Source organism: Aquarana catesbeiana, linkage group LG08 (assembly GCF_042186555.1).
Source record: "Aquarana catesbeiana isolate 2022-GZ linkage group LG08, ASM4218655v1, whole genome shotgun sequence".
Taxonomy (NCBI): domain Eukaryota; kingdom Metazoa; phylum Chordata; class Amphibia; order Anura; family Ranidae; genus Aquarana; species Aquarana catesbeiana.
Window position 1 is genome coordinate 227,381,059 of NC_133331.1, and position 19,192 is coordinate 227,400,250.

Genomic DNA, 19,192 nt, shown 5'->3' on the forward strand with positions numbered 1-19,192 from the left:
AATATCAATGTCATGTGAACTCCATATTCCTGACCTGGTTCCTTTAAGAATTTTTCCCAGGGAGGGGTTTTGGGTTCCATATATAACTTGGAGAATGAGAAGAAGGGTGTGACCTGAAGGAGGCCATGACTCTGAAACATGTTGTCATAGCAACCGCCTGGGGAGACGTTCCGCTTGTCACCACCTCCTATCGCGGCTGAGATTGACATCACACAGTGCCGGCAAGTCCAGGCGCATATGCGCGGCTCCTCGTACTGTCCAGCGGGATGCTGCAGCTAGGAGTTTACCAACATACATCACCTCTCGTTGAGTCTTGGAGCTCAGTTTTTTCTACAGGCAGGGAGAAGAGGCACACATGTTGGTGCAAATTGTGATTATCAAGCCTCCGCTAGCGAGTGTAACTTTTTGTTTTTATTCAAGGTTTTAACTGAATAAACGTTATCACACTAGGGCAACTGTGCACTCTCTTTTTCCTTATATGTGTTACAGATCTCAGTCCACAACATAGTGGATATACAAGGTAGCTGCAACACCTAGATCAAGAGAACTTTTAAACACAGATTGGTATCCATTTATATTTGTAAACTTCAAGTGCTGGGGTAAGAATTTTAACAAACAGTTTACTAGGGATGTTTGTTGTTGTGCTCAATGGTTTAGACCAAAAAGGGCCAAGGGTTTAAAACTGTTTTATTAGGTGAATAAGCACACAAAATTCTGAAGATTGCATGTATCATTTTATTAAGTCATATACTGAATGACCAAAGCCCAGTCTTAAAAATTAACATTTTGTTCTCGGACAGCTAAGTCACATTGTGTGTCCACTCTGAATTTCTTCAGTTAAGATATAGAATCATTTTATTTTACTCTAAGGTATTATAGAAAAATATACTAGTCTGAATAAACAGCAAACTTAATAGGTTTTAGGTAAAACAAACAAAGCACACACAGTAGTATACAGTCAGATACATGTAAGTGGGAAGTGATGCATAGCACCGGTATGTATAATAAATAATGTGTCTTTACCCGGGTGGCTACAAGCGCTAAGTCGGCCTTTTTGTAGAATTCAAGGTGAAATGCAAGTGCAATTCAACCACATGCAAAAACATCTCAAGGACAATGTAAAAAAGACTTTAGCTGAGGGAAAGCTAATGACTATTGGAATCTAAGTATGACTTATTAGGCTGGGTTCACACCATTGCCAATTGGATGCAGGCTCCTTACATCCAATTTGCAATAGCAGGAGATTTTGACCAGCTCTCTATGGAACCGGTTCGCATATCTCCGCAGCAGGTCCCGAGCGTCTTTTGGTCTGTTTCAGGTCCCAAATTCAGACCAAAATTCGGGCTGAAATTGGACCTGAAACGGTGAACCAGTATGCATCGGACCCCTGCTGTGAGCAGGATGCGGTGATGGTGTGAACCCAGCCTTAAAATAAAAATCAGTGGTATTGGACTGTATTCTGTGGAAGTGAAGTTGCTACCATGAATAAGGGTCAAATTCTTTATCAAATTCTACTTTCTTAATATGCCAGTGAGAGTTCCCTCTATCGAAAATAAAAGAGAACATTTTGATTTTCTGACTTTGTTTAGTCAGAATAGCTTGATCTAAACCAATATACATCAAACATTTAAGTATATTTATTTTATACATAAAATGTGACAATGAATATATTAATTTATAGTTTAATTGCAGTATGAGTAATGGATCAATTGCAGCTGCTATTCCAAATTATGTTATAGCAGATCTTGTTTATATTACCCTGCCTCCTCCCCTCTCTCTCTCATAATTGGATATACATTTTTTCCTTATTTAAAAGATTTTTGGGATTTTTTTTGCAAAAAGACAGCTATTATGGAAGCCCCAATACTTCCCCACTTTTACACATGTGCTGTGCCGAAGGACTCTGCCAGGACCTGAAGGCCTGACAAAGGCTTTCGACACATCTGCACATGTGCTATAATGGCAGCGCCTGTGGGGGTAGATCCACACAAAAGGAGACTGAAGTTCCTCTTTAAAGTTTCTGTATACCCAAAACTTTTATTTTTGTGTTGCTAGATAGAATTTGGAAAGGTTGGAAGCCCTGGATCCATTAAGCTGCGTACACACAAGCGGAATGTCTGACAGAAAAAGTCCGATGGAAGCTTTTCATTGTCTATTTCGATCATGTGTAAGCCTCATCAGACTTTTTTTTTTTTAAATTCTGACGGACCTAGAAATGGAACATGTTCTAAATATTTCCGACAGAACCAATTCCTATTGGGAAAACCGATCGTCTGTATGCTGACCAAAAACGCGCATGCTCTGAAGCAAGTACGAGACAGAAGCTATAGGCTACTGGCTATTGAACTTCCTTTTTCTAGTCCCGTCGTAAGTGTTATACGTCATCGCGTTCTGGACGGTCGGACTTTGGATTGACCGCGTGTAGGCAAGACCGCTTGAATGGAATTCCGTTGGAGCTACATTGGAGAAACCGTCAGAGTTTATTCCGACGGCAAAACTGGTCGTGTGTACGCGGCAATAGGGATATTTCCCTTCACTTTCTGTTCTAGGGACAACATTATACTAAACAGGGATTGAGAAACATCTGCACCAGGGAGACAGATAACAATAAAAAGCTTACAAAGGTTCTAGCATCCCCTACCTATCTTAAAAGAAAGCATTTTTACTTCTGTCTGTGTTTTTGCCACTTCCTGTCCTGGTGACAACCTTTTTACCAGAATAGAAGTGGAAATTTCTACAACTGAGCCTTTGACTGCTAATCCTTTCCTATTCCATATATATTAAAAAAATTCTGATTGTGGATACACTTTAGACACATTTTTAGAATAGTATTACTGCAGGCTTGAATCTTTTTGTATTTTTTCTTGCATAGCTTACAGTATGTTTTGATGGTATAGGACTCTTTGGTCTTAAAGCCTGACTTGGACACAAACTGAAAAGATTTTGCCACAAGAAGTAAAAGATTTTGCTACAAGAAGTGAGGAAAATTTCCCAAATTGAGACACAGACAGCACTTAGGCTGGGTTCACACCTATGCGAATCGGATGGGGTTTCCTCCCCATCCGATTCGCATAGCAGGAGAATGTGACCGGTTCTCTATGGAGCCGGTTCACATATCTCCGCAGCAGGTTTGGAGCCATTTGCTGGAAAAAGTGTGCCTTTTTTGGTCTGTTTCAAGTCTGAATTCAGACCAAAATTCGGGCTGAAATCGGACCTGAAACGGTGAACCGGCATGCAGACCCCTGCTATGCAATGGATCAGGCGATGGTGTGAACCCAGCCTTAAACATTGACAAAGATTCAAACCCTTCCACAATTTTACCAAAACTAAAAAAAAAAAAATTTTGGTTAGAGATGGGCTTTAATGTTAGTAAGAATGGAACTACAGGGCCTGATTCATGAAGCTGCATTGGCGCTCACATCATGTGAATTGATAAGTCAAGAAATATTGCCTCATTTATTAGTGATTAAAAAGCCAATTTAGCACACCTCAAGTACTATAAAGTCCTTATGAATCAGGGCCATTGTCCTATATAAAGGAATACAGACTATAAAAACGCATTTCAATGTTTCTTCTTTTGTGGAAGAATTACCCTGCTATTATCATGTAGTCCATTGACATAAAGCTGTGGTATCATTTTTGCACTGTATATAGATAACACAAAGTAAAATATTTAAGCGAATGCCAAAGTGACAACCTCTAGAAACAACATTTACAGGTGAATACAGAACATTAGAATGCCAGAAACAACATTATTATCTGCAAAATGCTGTCACCCTCTACTCCTCATCTGTGGAATAAAATATAAAAATGGCCTGGAAGGTAATATCATTGTATCTATCTGATATGGAAGGTGCGTACAACAGGTGTAAGTATTTGATGTACACAGATTGAGGTCACTTTAGCATTTACATGATCTCCTTAGTTTTATTGGACAGGAAAGGCTACAGTTGGAAGTAGCTGCATACGGCAGATCTGTGATCTGTGCGGAGCACAAGATACTGCATTCATTTCACCTCTGTACCAACTGGCCTTTTCTATCTTTGCTGACTTCAAAAACAAGAAGCTACTGTACTGCACACTAATCTAACAACACTGAAGATGTTGTATGCACAAGCTGTGCCATGTGATAAGACTAAATCCCTGCTATGAAGAATAAGCATAAATCCCTTTTACAATCCAAGATTTGAACAGCTGCCACATTTGAGCTCCCGCTTCTGCCTTTAGTGTAGGAAGAAATCACGTATTCTTGTGGCCTCAATCCAAGGAATATAGGTGGAAGTTTTAGTGAAAACACTGGGCTTGTTCTCCACTGTGCAACCAATGGGTCCAAAACTGACTATCCCATGGACTTCCCAACGTTCTCTTCCATTTTGACAGACGAGTGGCCCTCCAGAATCTCCCTGTAAACAACAATCAGTGACTTTTAGGGGTTATCTATACTTAAGATATACAGTATATAAACCTGAAGACAAATATTTGTCTCAATATCTCCTAATATCTGGGATTACTTGCTAAGCCGATAAAAAAATGAATGGCATTGGTCAAAATCATGTGTAGCAATCAAAGAAGACACATTTTGTGACAACTCTAATCTGAAAGTTGAATGACTGAAATGTGTTACTGCATTTTGCGCATCATCATCATTGCTTGCACTTCTTTAGTGAATTAACCCAACAGAATACACCATAATCATACAAGAGTTTAACAGAAAATATTTATTGCCTAAAAACAAAGCTCTTTTGAACAAGGTTAATTTACTGAAGGCAAATAAGCTGTACACATTGCAAGGGAATTTGCTCGCAAGCTTAATGAATGTGATGAACATTGACTCAGTCAGATGCAAGGAAAAAAAACAACATTTTTTATTGCACATGATTGGATGATGGAAGTCAGCAGAGCTTCACCTCATTCCCTAAGCTCTGGAGAAAAATCCCTAGCAAAATGCAAATTCCCTTGCAAAGATAACTGCCTATTTGCCTTTAGTAAATGAACCCCCATTTTTCCTAAATAAAATATCAGCCTGAACTCCATTTTAACCATAAAAGAAATAACTTGGCACCCTTTCATTCTCAATCCTCCAAGGCAGTAACAATTTAGTAAAAATATTAGTGTTAAATCCTTGGTGGCTTTGTTTGCTCTTGTTAACCATCTTTTTCTTTTTTTTTGTTTACAAACTTTTATTAAGTGTAAAAAACATTGGTACAAAAAAGTCGTTTACATATGCCATGAAAATATAATATATAAAATTACAAATATGTAATATTCTCATAGTGTATTCAATACTTGAGAGAAATTTTTAGTAAATGTTAATTAGTATTATAGCTGTAGTATCGTAAAATATCATCTTTATTGTCTTTTCTGAAAGGTATCACTATTCTGAATTGAAGAAGTGATTGGAGTGATTAAACCATGGGCTCCATTTTTTATCATATAAATGATACGTATTGTGTACTGTGTGAAATATTTTTTCCATAAAATTTACCATCTTTTTCATTGCACATTTTTTTAAGTGGATTTGTTGTTGCAATTGCAGTTGTAATTACACCTTGGTAGTCCATTTACTCTGTACAACAGAAATGTCTAACTTATTTACATGCAGTAATCCACAGGGACCATTTATAAATCATCTAACATTATTTTAGCTGCTCTAAATAAAAAGTGAAATTTGACCTGGTTTATATGGGTTATTGCACTTTGTACATTGCTTTTTCCCCTTATGAATTAAGCCTGCTTGTTTTTCAGATTAATATTACACCTATATGTACATTAAAATAGTCACGATAATATAGTGGAATTAATTTCCCCACTTCCAAGCCTGAATTGTGGGGGCACCCACACTAGCACACAGAACCACACATGAAAAGACTGTGACTGGATACACACAGTATTGATTCATGCTGCTGATTCAGCCTGCTGACATAATAGAATGAACATTCCAACCTAGTAATCAGTTTTAACTAGAGCTTTCTTGTGCTATTTATACTAGGAACTGAAATGCCAGCATGATATAACTTCCCACAATACAAATGTTGAGTGGATCCAATAATTAATGTAAAAGTATAAATGACTTCAAATGGAAAGAATTTTTTTTTTTTGTTTATTTTCAGGATAACCAGTATGAAAAAAGGAAACTGTATACAAAGTAGTCAGAAAGCAGACTTCTAAATTTCTATACTGTATACAGGCAAGAACACCATGTATTGTCATAACCGGTATGTGAGATTGATAAATGGTGGAAAATCATAGTAACAAATGTCATAGTAAAAGTATTCATTATTCTCTGCTCATAATTGTCTTGATTTCAGTAACCAGAGATTCGAGTTGTGATTGTGTATACGGTGTGCAGTGATTGAGCATGTCAAAGTCCTGAATTTTTGGACACCCATCTTTGAAACAAATGTTGATAACACCTGGTCTCATTTGTATTAAAATGCCTTTAAATTGGTGGAAGTTCTTTATCTAGATTTTACCTTCAACCATTCTAACAATACGTTTGGAAGATTTAAGGGAATGTTAATCTTGGTATTTGTTAAGATGCTAGATAGAAGCATGCATGCCCTCTGTGTTAGTAGCTGGTTTAAGCATTCTAGCTGGTTTGTAGGTGGTTAGTTTACTAGTAGACATGTGCGGTTCATTATTCGGAAATTCGGATATATCCGAATACCCAAATTACAGTATCAACAAAGTTACCGAATGCTCCGAATAATGAAACAAAATTTGTCCGAATTTTCTACTTTCAAATTAAAATTCAAATCCAATTTTACATCGAATTCCATTTGAATTTGAACTGTAAACATATTTCTGAAATCAAAGACTGTGTGTTATTAGTGTACCATTTCAAACTAAAGCTGTTTTTGTTGCATAGTTACTGTGACGGGAGTCACTTTTGGTGGGGGGTTTGTGGAACTCAGCTTACCTTGGAGAGCTCTGGGAACTCTGTGTCCAGCTTCCCCGGCCCCTCTTATGTGTAAATCACCCTGTGTCCATTAGGGGCACAGTGTGACTGAAAACCCCACTATGATCTGTGCTAGTTGGACTCGCTGTACAGCCACACTGGAATGTTGAATATATTATGTGTTGTCTCATGCTGTTGTGGACTCTTTGCTGGGATTGTTTGGGGTGTGGCTGGACACGGAGTTTCCACAGATCTCCAAGGTAAGCTGAGTTCCACAAACCCCCCACCCAAAGTGACTCTCATCACAGTTACATAGTAGGTGAGGTTGAAAAAAGACACAAGTCCATCAAGTTCAACCTATGTTAAGCCATAGGTCATTTAAAGAGTCATTGTTCACTTTTCTTTTGTTTGTTTACTTTGCCGCATTCAAACGGAAAAAAATATAACATTTTGTTTTCGAACCGATTCTAAATTTATTGATTTAAATGTTTCGAAACAAAAAAAATCTGTAAATTCCAAGACAATTCAAAAAATATAAATTCCAAATACAAATCTAGAATACAAATTGAACGAATCATCCAAATTTAACTAAACTAAATAACTAGGTTAACGTATCTAAAAAAAACTATTTTTTTTGTCATGCACATGTCTATTTACTAGATTCCCGAGAATTGCCATGCATCAAGTTAAGGAATGGGGTGATTTCAGAGCAGAAGAAGCTTCTGACCCATGCCTCTTCATTTAACCATATGATCATTTTTATTAGTGCAATATACACACATGTATATAAAACACAAATTACTTTCAGGTACTTGCAAAAAAAGTTTTTTTTTCTATCCATATATTAGAATTCATTGCACAAAGGACTGCACAAAAATAATGTTGTCAATAAAAAGTCAATTCACAAAATGTTTTAATGAAGTTTGGAATTTATTAAGATCAAATGGTCACAGGAGTTCAAATCTTATGATCACTTTTGAAGAAACAAATATGACAACTGGTGATTTATTTACAGATTGTGATTTACTGATGTTTTTGTAGGAACATTCAAACTTTCATTTCAGAAAACACTGTGCTGTTCATGGTTTATTATGCTATGACTCAAATGAATTGAGTCATAGCATAATTAACCACGCTGCCATTTAGAAAACATTTGAATGCATGTTTAAAAGTATTAAAAGAAGAACTCTATCAATGCAAAGGAGGTTGGTAGTGTTACTTACACTTACCTACTGGTCCTTTAGATTTTTAGATGCAAAGTAGTGGTCCTTCAATACCAGTACTACAATAAGAAATATAATAGCTATCCGGAGATTCCCTGGGAAACTTCATCCTGGGGTGCAACGTAGCAGCATTTTTAGCTTTTAGGTTTAAGTGAGGTGAAAATAAAGACCACATACAGTGGGGATGGAAAGTATTCAGACCCCCTGAAATTGTTCACTCTTTGTTATATTGCAGCCATTTGCTAAAATCATTTAAGTTCATTTTTTTCCCTCATTAATGTACACACAGCACCCCATATTGACAGAAAAACACAGAATTGTTGACATTTTTGCAGATTTATTAAAAAAGAAAAACTGAAATATCACATGGTCCTAAGTATTCAGACCCTTTGCTCAGTACTTAGTAGAAGCACCCTTTTGATCTAATACAGCCATGAGTCTTTTTGGGAAAGAGGCAACAAGTTTTTCACACCTGGATTTGGGGATCCTCTGCCATTCCTCCTTGCAGATCCTCTCCAGCTCTGTCAGGTTGGATGGTAAACCTTGGTGGACAGCCATTTTTAGGTCTCTCCAGAGATTCTCAATTGGGTTTAAGTCAGGGCTCTGGCTGGGCCATTCAAGAACAGTCACGGAGTTGTTGTGAAGCCACTCCTTCGTTATTTTAGTTGTATGCTTAGGGTCCTTGTCTTGTTGGAAGGTAAATCTTCGGCCCAGTCTGAGGTCCTGAGCACTCTGGAGAAGGTTTTCGTCAAGGATATTCCTGTACTTGGCCGCATTCATCTTTCCCTCAATTGCAACCAGTCGTCCTGTCCCTGCAGCTGAAAAACACCCCACAGCATGATGCTGCCACCACCATGCTTCACTGTTGGGACTGTATTGGACAGGTGATGAGCAGTGCCTGGTTTTCTCCACACATACCGCTTAGAATTAAGGCCAAAAAGTTCTATCTTGGTCTCATCAGACCAGAGAATCTTATTTCTCACCATCTTGGAGTCCTTCAGGTGTTTTTTAGCAAACTCCATGTGGACTTTCATGTGTCTTGCACTGATGAGAGGCTTCCGTCGGGCCACTCTGCCATAATGCCCCGACTGGTGGAGGGCTGCAGTGATGGTTGACTTTCTACAACTTTCTCCCATCTCCCGACTGCATCTCTGGAGCTCAGCCACAGTGATCTTTGGGTTCTTCTTTACTTCTCTCACCAAGGCTCTTCTCCCCTGATAGCTCAGTTTGGCCAGACGGCCAGCTCTAGGAAGGGTTCTGGTCCTCCCAAACATCTTCCATTTAAGGATTATGGAGGCTACTGTGCTCTTAGGAACCTTAAGTGCAGCAGAATTTGTAACCTTGGCCAGATCTGTGCCTTGCCACAATTCTGTCTCTGAGCTCTTCAGGCAGTTCCTTTGACCTCATGATTCTCATTTGTTCTGACATGCACTGTGAACTGTAAGGTCTTATATAGACTGGTGTGTGGCTTTCCTAATCAAGTCCAATCAGTATAATCAAACACAGCTGGACTCAAATGAAGGTGTAGAACCATCTCAAGGATGATCAGAAGAAATGGACAGCACCTGAGTTAAATATATGAGTGTCACAGCAAAGGGTCTAAATACTTAGGACCATGTGATATTTCAGTTTTTCTTTTTTAATAAATCTGCAAAAATGTCAACAATTCTGTGTTTTTCTGTCAATATGGGGTGCTGTGTGTACATTAATGAGGAAAAAAAATGAACTTAAATGATTTTAGCAAATGGCTGCAATATAACAAAGAGTGAAAAATTTAAGGCTGAATACTTTCCATCCCCACTGTACATGGTATGTTATTGTTTGCTGGATTAAAGCATATATAAACCAAGGGTTATTAGGTGAAAATTAAAAAACAAAACCTGAACAAAAGAAAACTAATGTAGCCACTACTCCTAAAAACTGTTACGTTGTAATACATTCGATTTTTGTTTTTGGTTCTGATTGTTGCACAGATAACAATGATATTCATTTCTTATATATGGGTTTTCTTAGCAGGTACATTCAGTAATGTTTGAAAAGTAAGCAAAATGTTGGGTGTGTTGACCTTCATTCTACATTTATACACACATTTTTTGTAATTATGTATTGGAAATATTTATACAGTGGTAATTAAATAATGGTAATATCAATTTAATGATGTACTGAATTTTTGAACGTTTATGAGTCATAATGATTATCCAAATGGCCACTATAAATCAACATCAACTTAGCTCCACTATAAGGACAGATGTGTTGTGAAAGCAAATCTTTACTTTTGTGTAGGAATATTTCATAATAAAATTGGTTCACCAATGTAAAATTCATGTTTAGTTACCTGGCAAGCAGCAGGAGATCCTCCAAAGTCTCGGAAACCTGCACAAATCATTGACTCCCGTACTCTTTCTCCCCAGAATTTTTTCTGCCTGCAAGTCTTGTTGTCAATGATGGGCAACTTGGCTTGGTTAAGGACTTCTGACAGTGTTAAGTTTTCCTTTCCACCTTTAGGCACAGAAATGTGAGATTAAATAACATTTTGTTGTGTTAATTTCAGTCTATAGAATAGATCAAAATATTTGTGTTAGTTAATAGCATTTAGGAAAATCACAGCTACATTTTTTTTTCTACTAGACTTTTTTTTTTTCCCTGGCATGTGATTGGATATTTTTTACAAAGTAAAGTTTTACCTCATTTACTAAGCTTTGGAGCAAATGCACTTGAAAAGTGCACGGTCTGTTTGCCTTTAGTAAATCCATCCCTTATGCCCTGTACACACGATCGGACATTGAATGGACATTCCGACAACAAAATCCATGGATTTTTTCAGACGGATGTTGGCTCAAACTTGTCTTGCATACACACGGTCGCAGAAAGTTGTCGGAAAATCCGGTCGCTCTGAACGCAGTGACGTAAAACACGTACGTCGGGACTATAAACGGAGCAGTAGCCAATAGCTTTAATTTCTTAATTTATTCTGAGCATGCGTGGAACTTTGTGCGAGGGACTTGTGTACACACGATCGGAATTTAACCGATCGGATTTTGTTGTCGGAAAATTTTATATCCTGCTCTCAAACTTTGTCTGTCGGAAATTCCGACGGAAAAAGTCCAATGGAGCCCACACACGATCAGAATTTTATTTGGGAGCCTGTAATGAAAAAGTACATTCTGGTTTGGATAACCCTATGTAAAACTTTTGCTCATGGGGCATTTTTAAAACCCAACACTTTAAAATCTCTCAAAGATGGACATTTTTCTATAGATTTAGGCTAGGTTCACATATCTGCGGTGGGAGACACGGCATGTGGTTCGGATTGGAATTGCACCTCATTCCTATTCAAATCACATGCAATTTTTTGCAGTGTGATTTGAGCCCATTTTGTATGAGGTCAATTCGCACTGCACCACACAAAAAAGGTGCAAGCATCTTTTTTTTTTTTTTTTGCCGCACTGGAATCAGATTGCATGGATTGTTTTGGGGTGTCATAAATTTAACATTGACACCAATGGCAGATTGCATGAACAGAGTGCGATTTAGGTGCGGTGTGGAAAATGCTCAGGATTCGCTGCGTTTTCCGCACAGCATATATGTGAACCTGAGCCTTGGAAAGGATATTCATTGTTGTTCAATATAATTATGTTGACCAGGTTTTCCAATATTTAAAGAGACAAAAATAAATATTAAATATTAAATACTGATCTGAGTGAGTGAGAAGCAGGGGATGTTAATAAGTCAGGGAACTTCACTGAATCACAGTTTACGAATAAATCAACAACTTTCATGACCTGATTGATCACTTGGAATAATGTTTAACACTATATTATTGTTATACGCGATTTATATGTGAGCAGTTCTGAATAAAACATATTTAGGGTCTCATTTAGTAGTAGGTGCACAGATGAATGATAGTTCAGTTACATTTGCAAACAGTCATATTCACGCTTTATTATGCCAGACAATAATATCCAAATTCTGATTCTGGTTCTTTAACCTAATCTGGTAAATGATTTATGAATGATACAAACTTGAAATAATCACTTGAATAAGAGCCCTGTCACACTGGGGCGGTAGCGGTAAAGCGCTGCTAGTTTTTTCAGGCAGGAGTGGGGCGCTTTTAACCCCCTAGAAGGGGTTAAAAAGTGGTTAAAACACCCGTGTAGCGCTGCTGCTGAAGCGCCATGCATTCCAATGGGCAGGGGTGGTGGAGGAGCGGTGTATACACAACTCGCAAACCACCCCAAAGATGCTGCTTGCAGGGCTTTCACACCGGGACTGCAGATGAGGCCTTTTTCAGGTGCTTTATGGGTGCTTTTTTTAGCGCTAATTCACCTGAAAAACTCCTCAGTGTGAAAGGGGTCTAATAGACATTAAATAAATATATAGCAGCCAGTTAACTCCCGACAAATAGTCAAATACATATGAAATACATAAATGCAGCTGGTGGTTTTTTTGTTTGGAGGGCAGCAAACAACGAACCCCCCCTCCCCCCTGCGGCAACTCAACCCTCTCCCACTGTCTGCCAGTCGGTCCACCGGCACTTACCTCATCTAGGCGGTGGGCATAGGGCATCCAGGCATCGGCGGGGACCGAGCATCCAAGCATCAGCCAGCGGCTCTTCTCCTCCTCGCTTACGCTGTGCGTCTCCTCCCCTCCTCCTAGGCGTCCAATAGGATCGCCTGTCCTTTCAGACAATCAAGTGATGGGTATCAGACCTGCTTCCCGATTAGCCGGGAGGAGGATCAGTGTTGCAACAGCGAATATTCTTTCGCTGTTGCAACACACCTGGGTGGGCTCCGGTTGCACTCTCTGCATCCTGAGCCCACCCTATTTTGAAGCCTATTAGAGCCTCTGGCTCTAATCAGGTGCTTCAAAAAAAACCTGGCTGCTGTAATTCGTGCGCCCAGTGTCCTGAAAGGGGCCAGACGCATGAATAGGTTATGGCCGCAATGGCATATAGGGGGTTGCCTGGAGAGAGGGGGTGGGCCCAGGCTTCCCTAATGGATGGGCTGCCCCTGCATAAATGATATTCTACCTGCCAAAGGATTAAAATTTCTGTTTTTCCAGTATTGAAATTTGCATATCTATGACACACATAGCAGCCCTGTCTGGCAAGGGAAGAAACCTGATTTTTCTTCACTGTTATTCAATAACACTTACAGGCCTTGTCCTCCACCATGAAATTTCTCCATGAATTTAGGCCAAAATATATTCTGCTACATGTCTTTGGTAAAAAAAATCCCAATAAGTGTATTATTTATGGCGGTGATCAGCGACTTATAGTGGGACTGTATGGCGGGCATTCTGACACTAGCTGACGCTGGCTGGGGGTACACTAACTGACACTGACATCAATATTGACACTAATACAGTGATGAGTGCTAATAAATATACACTATCACTGTACTAATGACACTGGCTAGGAAGGGGATAACATTTAAGGGTGATCAGATGGTTAAATGTGTGCCTAAGAATGTTTACTGTGTGTGTTATGTGCTGCTTTTACTAAGTGATCTTGCTGTTTTTTTTCCCCCTGCTTTGCAGGGAATAAAAAACAGCAAGATCGCCTGTGTGTGTTCGGAGCTCTATGTTATTTACAACACAGATATGCCTTCCCCCAATGATGGAGCCGATCAGCAGGTGCCGGCAATGAATCATTGATTGGCACCCGCTGATCAGCTTTTGCTGTAACACAGCACGGCCATGGCGCCAGGTGTGCACGCTCACCCCCTACCACGAAATGCCGCTCATGTATCAGATACGTGATCCAGCGCAGAGCGGCCACCGTGCAGTAGTATACCTGCATGGGGTGGTCGGAAAGCTGTTAATTTGTGTTTTTTTTTTTTTGCCCGGAGTTGAGCTTTAAATGTCTGAAAATAATAGTGTTATTCATATCATAATATAAGTTAAAGCAGAACTAAACCCTTACATTCTTTTCAGCCAAGGGAGCTGCCACTTGGCCTCTGTTCGATCTGCAACTGTATGTGATCAGTTATGACACCAGCCATTTGATGCTTTGACAGTGTGGTTGAGAGCAGAAGCATTGGTGACAGTTAGAATTCCGGCATGCCGAGAATGTCACTGTTTTTTTGAAACGTAAAATCAATGGGTTGGTTCTGCTTTAACCAATTGACTTTCGGAAGATTTACCCCCCTTCCTGACCAGGCCATTTTTTGCGATATGGCACTGCGTTAATTTAACTGACAATTGCGAGGTCATGCGTCACTGTAGCCAAACAAAATGTATGTCTTTTTTTTCCCCCACAAATAGAGCTTTCTTTTGGTGGTATTTGATCACCTCTATGTTTATTATTATATTGATTGGTTTGCGCAAAAGTTATAGTCTACAAACTATGGGATATATATATATTTTTTTTTACTAGTAATGGTGGCGAACAGCGACTTATATTGTGACTGTAATACTGCGACGGACATTATGACACTAATTGACACTTTTGAAACTTTTTGGGGACCAGTGACCCAAATACAGTGATCAGTGCTAAAACATATGCACTATCGCTGTTCTATTGACACTGGCTGGGAAGGGGTTAAACATCTAGGGCAATCAAAGGGTTAAACGTGTGACTAGCCTGTGTGTGTGGGAGGTGCTTTTACTAGGGGAAGGCATGGATCCATGTCCCTGCTTTGCATCACAGTTCCCAGTTTGTCAAACGCAGCCACCTGTGCCCATCAAATGCAGCCACCTGTGCCCATCAAACGCAGCCACTTGTGCCCCTCAAATGCAGCCACCTGTGCCTGTCAAATGCAGCCACCTGTGCCCGTCAAACACAGCCACCTGTGCCCACCAAACGCAGCCACTTGTGCCTGTCAAACGCAACCACTTGTGCCCGTCAAACACAGCCACCTGTGCCCGTCAAATGCAGCCACTTGTGCCCATCAAACGCAGCCACCTGTGCCCGTCAAACACAGCCACCTGTGCACGTCAAACGCAGCCACTTGTGTCTGTCAAACGCAGCCACTTGCGCCCGTCAAACACAGCCACCTGTGCCCGTTAAACACAGCCACCTGTGCCCATCAAATGCAGCCACCTGTACCCGTCAAACGCAGCCACTTGTGCCCCTCAAATGCAGCCACCTGTGCCTGTCAAATGCAGCCACCTGTGCCCGTCAAACACAGCCACCTGTGCCCACCAAACGCAGCCACTTGTGCCTGTCAAACGCAACCACTTGTGCCCGTCAAACACAGCCACCTGTGCCCGTCAAATGCAGCCACTTGTGCCCATCAAACGCAGCCACCTGTGCCCGTCAAACACAGCCACCTGTGCCCGTCAAACGCAGCCACTTGTGTCTGTCAAACGCAGCCACTTGCGCCCGTCAAACACAGCCACCTGTGCCCGTTAAACACAGCCACCTGTGCCCATCAAATGCAGCCACCTGTACCCGTCAAACGCAGCCACTTGTGCCCGTCAAATGCAGCCACTTGTGCCCGTCAAACGCAGCCACCTGTGCCCATCAAACGCAGCCACTTGTGCCCGACAAACACAGCCACCTGTGCCCGTCAAACGCAGCCACTTGTGCCCGTCAAACGCAGCCACCTGTGCCCGTCAAACGCAGCCATCACTTCACTAACCCCCCCCCACAATGCACGGGCCACCACTAGTGTTGACAGTTCCTTGGCATTCCTGTTTGCACCTTCCAGCACACTAGGAGTTAACAGCGGAATGTGCACAGGATAGTCAGGGACCTGTCAGCACGGTGCGAGAGGTGTAAGGAAAGTACAAACACATTTGTACTCTACTTACTGTTGTTACAATTACTTTCTTTTAATAAATGCTGTGTTACAATGGATGATGTGCCCCACTGTACTGTATGTGCTTTTTAAAAAACTGTCACTTCATACCGAATTTCACAGTAGTACGATACATCCTGCTCATGTGACTCCGAGCCCGTCCCGCCCCTCTCCACTCTCCGTTCTCCTCTCACGTCTCATGTCTCCTGAGTCCTGACGTCAGCGGGGAATTCTTAGCCCCGCCTGCTGACTATAGCTATCGTATCAGAAGAGAGGCGGGCGGGACTGAGAATTCCCCGCTGATGTTAGGACTCAGGAGAGTGGAGAGGAGAGCGGAGAGGGGCGGGATGGGCCGGGAGTCACATGAACGGGATATATCGTACTACTGTGAAATTTGGTATGAAGTGACATAGTTTTTAAAAAGCACATACAGCGGGGTGCATCATCCATTGTAACACAGCATTTGTTAAAATAAAGTAATTTTAAAAATATGCTCCAAGCGCTTTCCCAGGAGGGGCGGGGCTAGTCATCATGATGTCACCCGCAATCGATTTTCCGGTCCTTATGCATCGATGCCGCATTGGGGACACCCGAATCGCGATGCATCGATGCAACGATTAATTTCAGCACCCCTACTTGTTTACATAGGCAGACTGCTGTTCTGCCTGTGTAACGAATGATCGGTGGGTGGCGGCAGACATCGAGTCCATGGTACTCGCTGATCAGCTCCCACTGTGTATAATCACAGCGGGAGTGAGGTGCCTCCTACCAGGAAGAGCCAGATCATGTATATATACTGTACGTGACCCAGCGCACAGCTGCCACCCTGTAGCAGTAAAACTGCTATGGGGCGGACAGCAAGTAGTTAAATGAGAAGCAACAAAACATTGAGCCCCACACTGTTGAGCTGTTATAATTTTTAGGTTAATATAGATAGCTTGAACATAGACTTGGATTATTTTGTTTTTTAAGGTACAAGCAGGTTACCTCTGGTGTCTCCCCATCCAGTTACCCAGCAGAAATGGCCTGGACGTAGAGTTATTTCTTTCTTGGGAAGGCAGGCATACTGTATAAAGTGAGTAGGCAGTATATCCTTCATAGGCTTGACCAATGCAATGTCATAGTCCAGCTCGTTCAAATGGGGATAGCGAAAGCGTTCATGTCTATAGATGCGTTTCACATTGTAAATTTTTTCCGTAGATTCTGTATGGTTGAGGTTATGCTTCCCAAGGACGATCCTCCAGTTGGCGGCATCTTCTGCCTTACCCCTATATAGCAGAAGTGAATGAAAATCAGTGTTAGAATTAAACATAATTTCATTTCTTTTAAAGTGCAATTTAAAGCAGAATTAAAATAATGCTGACAAGCAGGGTTTTTATGACAGAAGATACCCTAATGCTGTGTACACATGATCAGAAATTCGGCCAGCAAAAGACCGATAAGAGCTTTTGGTCAGAAAATGCGACCGTGTGTATGCTTCATCGGACTTTTGCTGGCGGAATTCCGCCAGCAAAAGATTGAGAGCAGGTTCTCAATTTTTCGGTCGGAAAATGTACCTATCCGAAAATCCGATCGTCTGTACAAATTCCGACGTGCAAAATTCCTACGCATGCTCGGAAACAATTCGACGCATGCTTGGAAGCATTGAACTTCATCTTCTCAGCTCGTCGTAGTGTTGTACATCAACGCGTTCTTGACGGACGAAAGTTCAGAGAACTTTTGTGTGACCGTGTGTATGCAAGGCAAGCTTGAGTGGAATTCCGTGGAAAAAAAAAATCCAAGTTTTTTCCGAAGGAAAATCCACTCGTGTGTACGTGGCATTATTGTCTCTTCTGTCATAAATGCTTCTACCTACCTGTCAGCAGTAATGTACACACACGTGCAGGTCAGAGTACATTTACAGCATTGCTCTGTCATCGGGACCTGACAGAACAAGCAGCCAAACAGATTAAACCTGGTTGGTAGACCGAGAGTAGATGGAAGCACCTAGGACCAACTGGGGCATTGACAGCACAGCACCGGAGGACTTCTTTTGACAGGTAAGTCTGCCATAACGTGCTAATATGCTGTGCATACTAGTACATTATGACATAAACTTCCTAGGGGCCCATTAAAAAAATTATATATATGACAGAATTTAATTTATCTTCAAGGCCCTATTCATAACGAAAAACAAAATTGTTATCTGCCTTCTTTGGACACTGCAGTGTCTACGCCTAACTGCCCATATATTTACAGTATCCCACAAAAGTGGGTACACCCCTTACATTTTTGTAAACATTTTATTATATAATTTCATGTGACAACTTTGAAGAATTGACACTTTGCTACAATGTAAAGTAGAGAGTGTACAGCTTGTATAACAGTGTAAATTTGCTTCCCCCTCAAAATAACACATAGCCATTAATGTCTAAACCGCTGGCAACAAAAGTGAGTACACCCCGAAGTGTCAATATTTTGTGTGGCCACTATTATTTTCCAGCACTTCCTTAACCATCTTGGGCATAGAGTTCACTAGAGCTTCACAAGTTGCCACTGGAGTCCTCTTCCACTCCTCCATGATGACGTCATGGAGCTGGTGGATGTTAGAGACCTTGCGCTCCTCCACCTTCCATTTGAGAATGTCCCACAGATGCTCAATAGGGTTTAGGTCTGGAGACATGCTTGGTCAGACCATCAGCTTTACCCTCAGCTTCTTTAGCAAGGCAGTGGACATTTTGGAGGTGTGTTTGGGGTCAATATCATGTTGGAATACTGCCCTGCAGCCCAGTCCCCGAAGGGAGGGGATCATACTCTGCTTTAGTATGTCACAGTACATGTTGGCATTCATGGTTTCCTCAATGAACTGTAGCTCCCCAGTGCCAGCAGCACTCATGTAGCCCCAGACCACGACACTCCCACCACCATACTTGACTGTAGACAAGACACACTTGTCTTTGTACTCCTCACCTGGTTGCAGCCACACATGCTTGACACCATCTGAACCAAATAAGTTTATCTTGGTCTCATCGGACCACAGGACATGGTTCCAGCAATCCATGTCCTTAGGCTGCTTGTCTTCAGCAAACTGTTCTTGTGGCTTTCTTGTGCATCATTTTTAGAAGAGGCTTCCTTGTGGAATGACAGCCATGCAGACCAATTTGATGCAGTCTGCGGCGTATGGTCTGAGCACTGACAGGCTGACCCCCCATCCCTTCAGCCTCTGCAGCAATGCTGACAGCACTCATACATCTATTTCCCAAAGACAACCTCTGGATATGACGCTGAGCACGTACACTCAACTTCTTTGGATGACCATGGCGAGGCCTGTTCTGAGTGGAACCTGTCCT

At 41.2% G+C, this 19,192-nt stretch overlaps 1 protein-coding gene across 1 annotated transcript in view; it reads right to left on the bottom strand.

Moving 5' to 3' along the window:
• Positions 1-727: 727 nt before the first annotated feature.
• Positions 728-19,192, bottom strand: part of LOC141106277 (elastase-1-like) — a 68,791-nt gene continuing 50,326 nt past the window's right edge. Inside the window, exons 4-6 of the mRNA XM_073596917.1 lie at positions 16,851-17,131; positions 10,457-10,620; positions 728-4,403 (exon numbers count right to left, since the gene is read on the bottom strand). Of these exons, the coding sequence (XP_073453018.1) occupies positions 4,224-4,403; positions 10,457-10,620; positions 16,851-17,131 (625 nt within the window). The 3' untranslated portion in view covers positions 728-4,223. The remainder of the gene's footprint in view (positions 4,404-10,456; positions 10,621-16,850; positions 17,132-19,192) is intronic.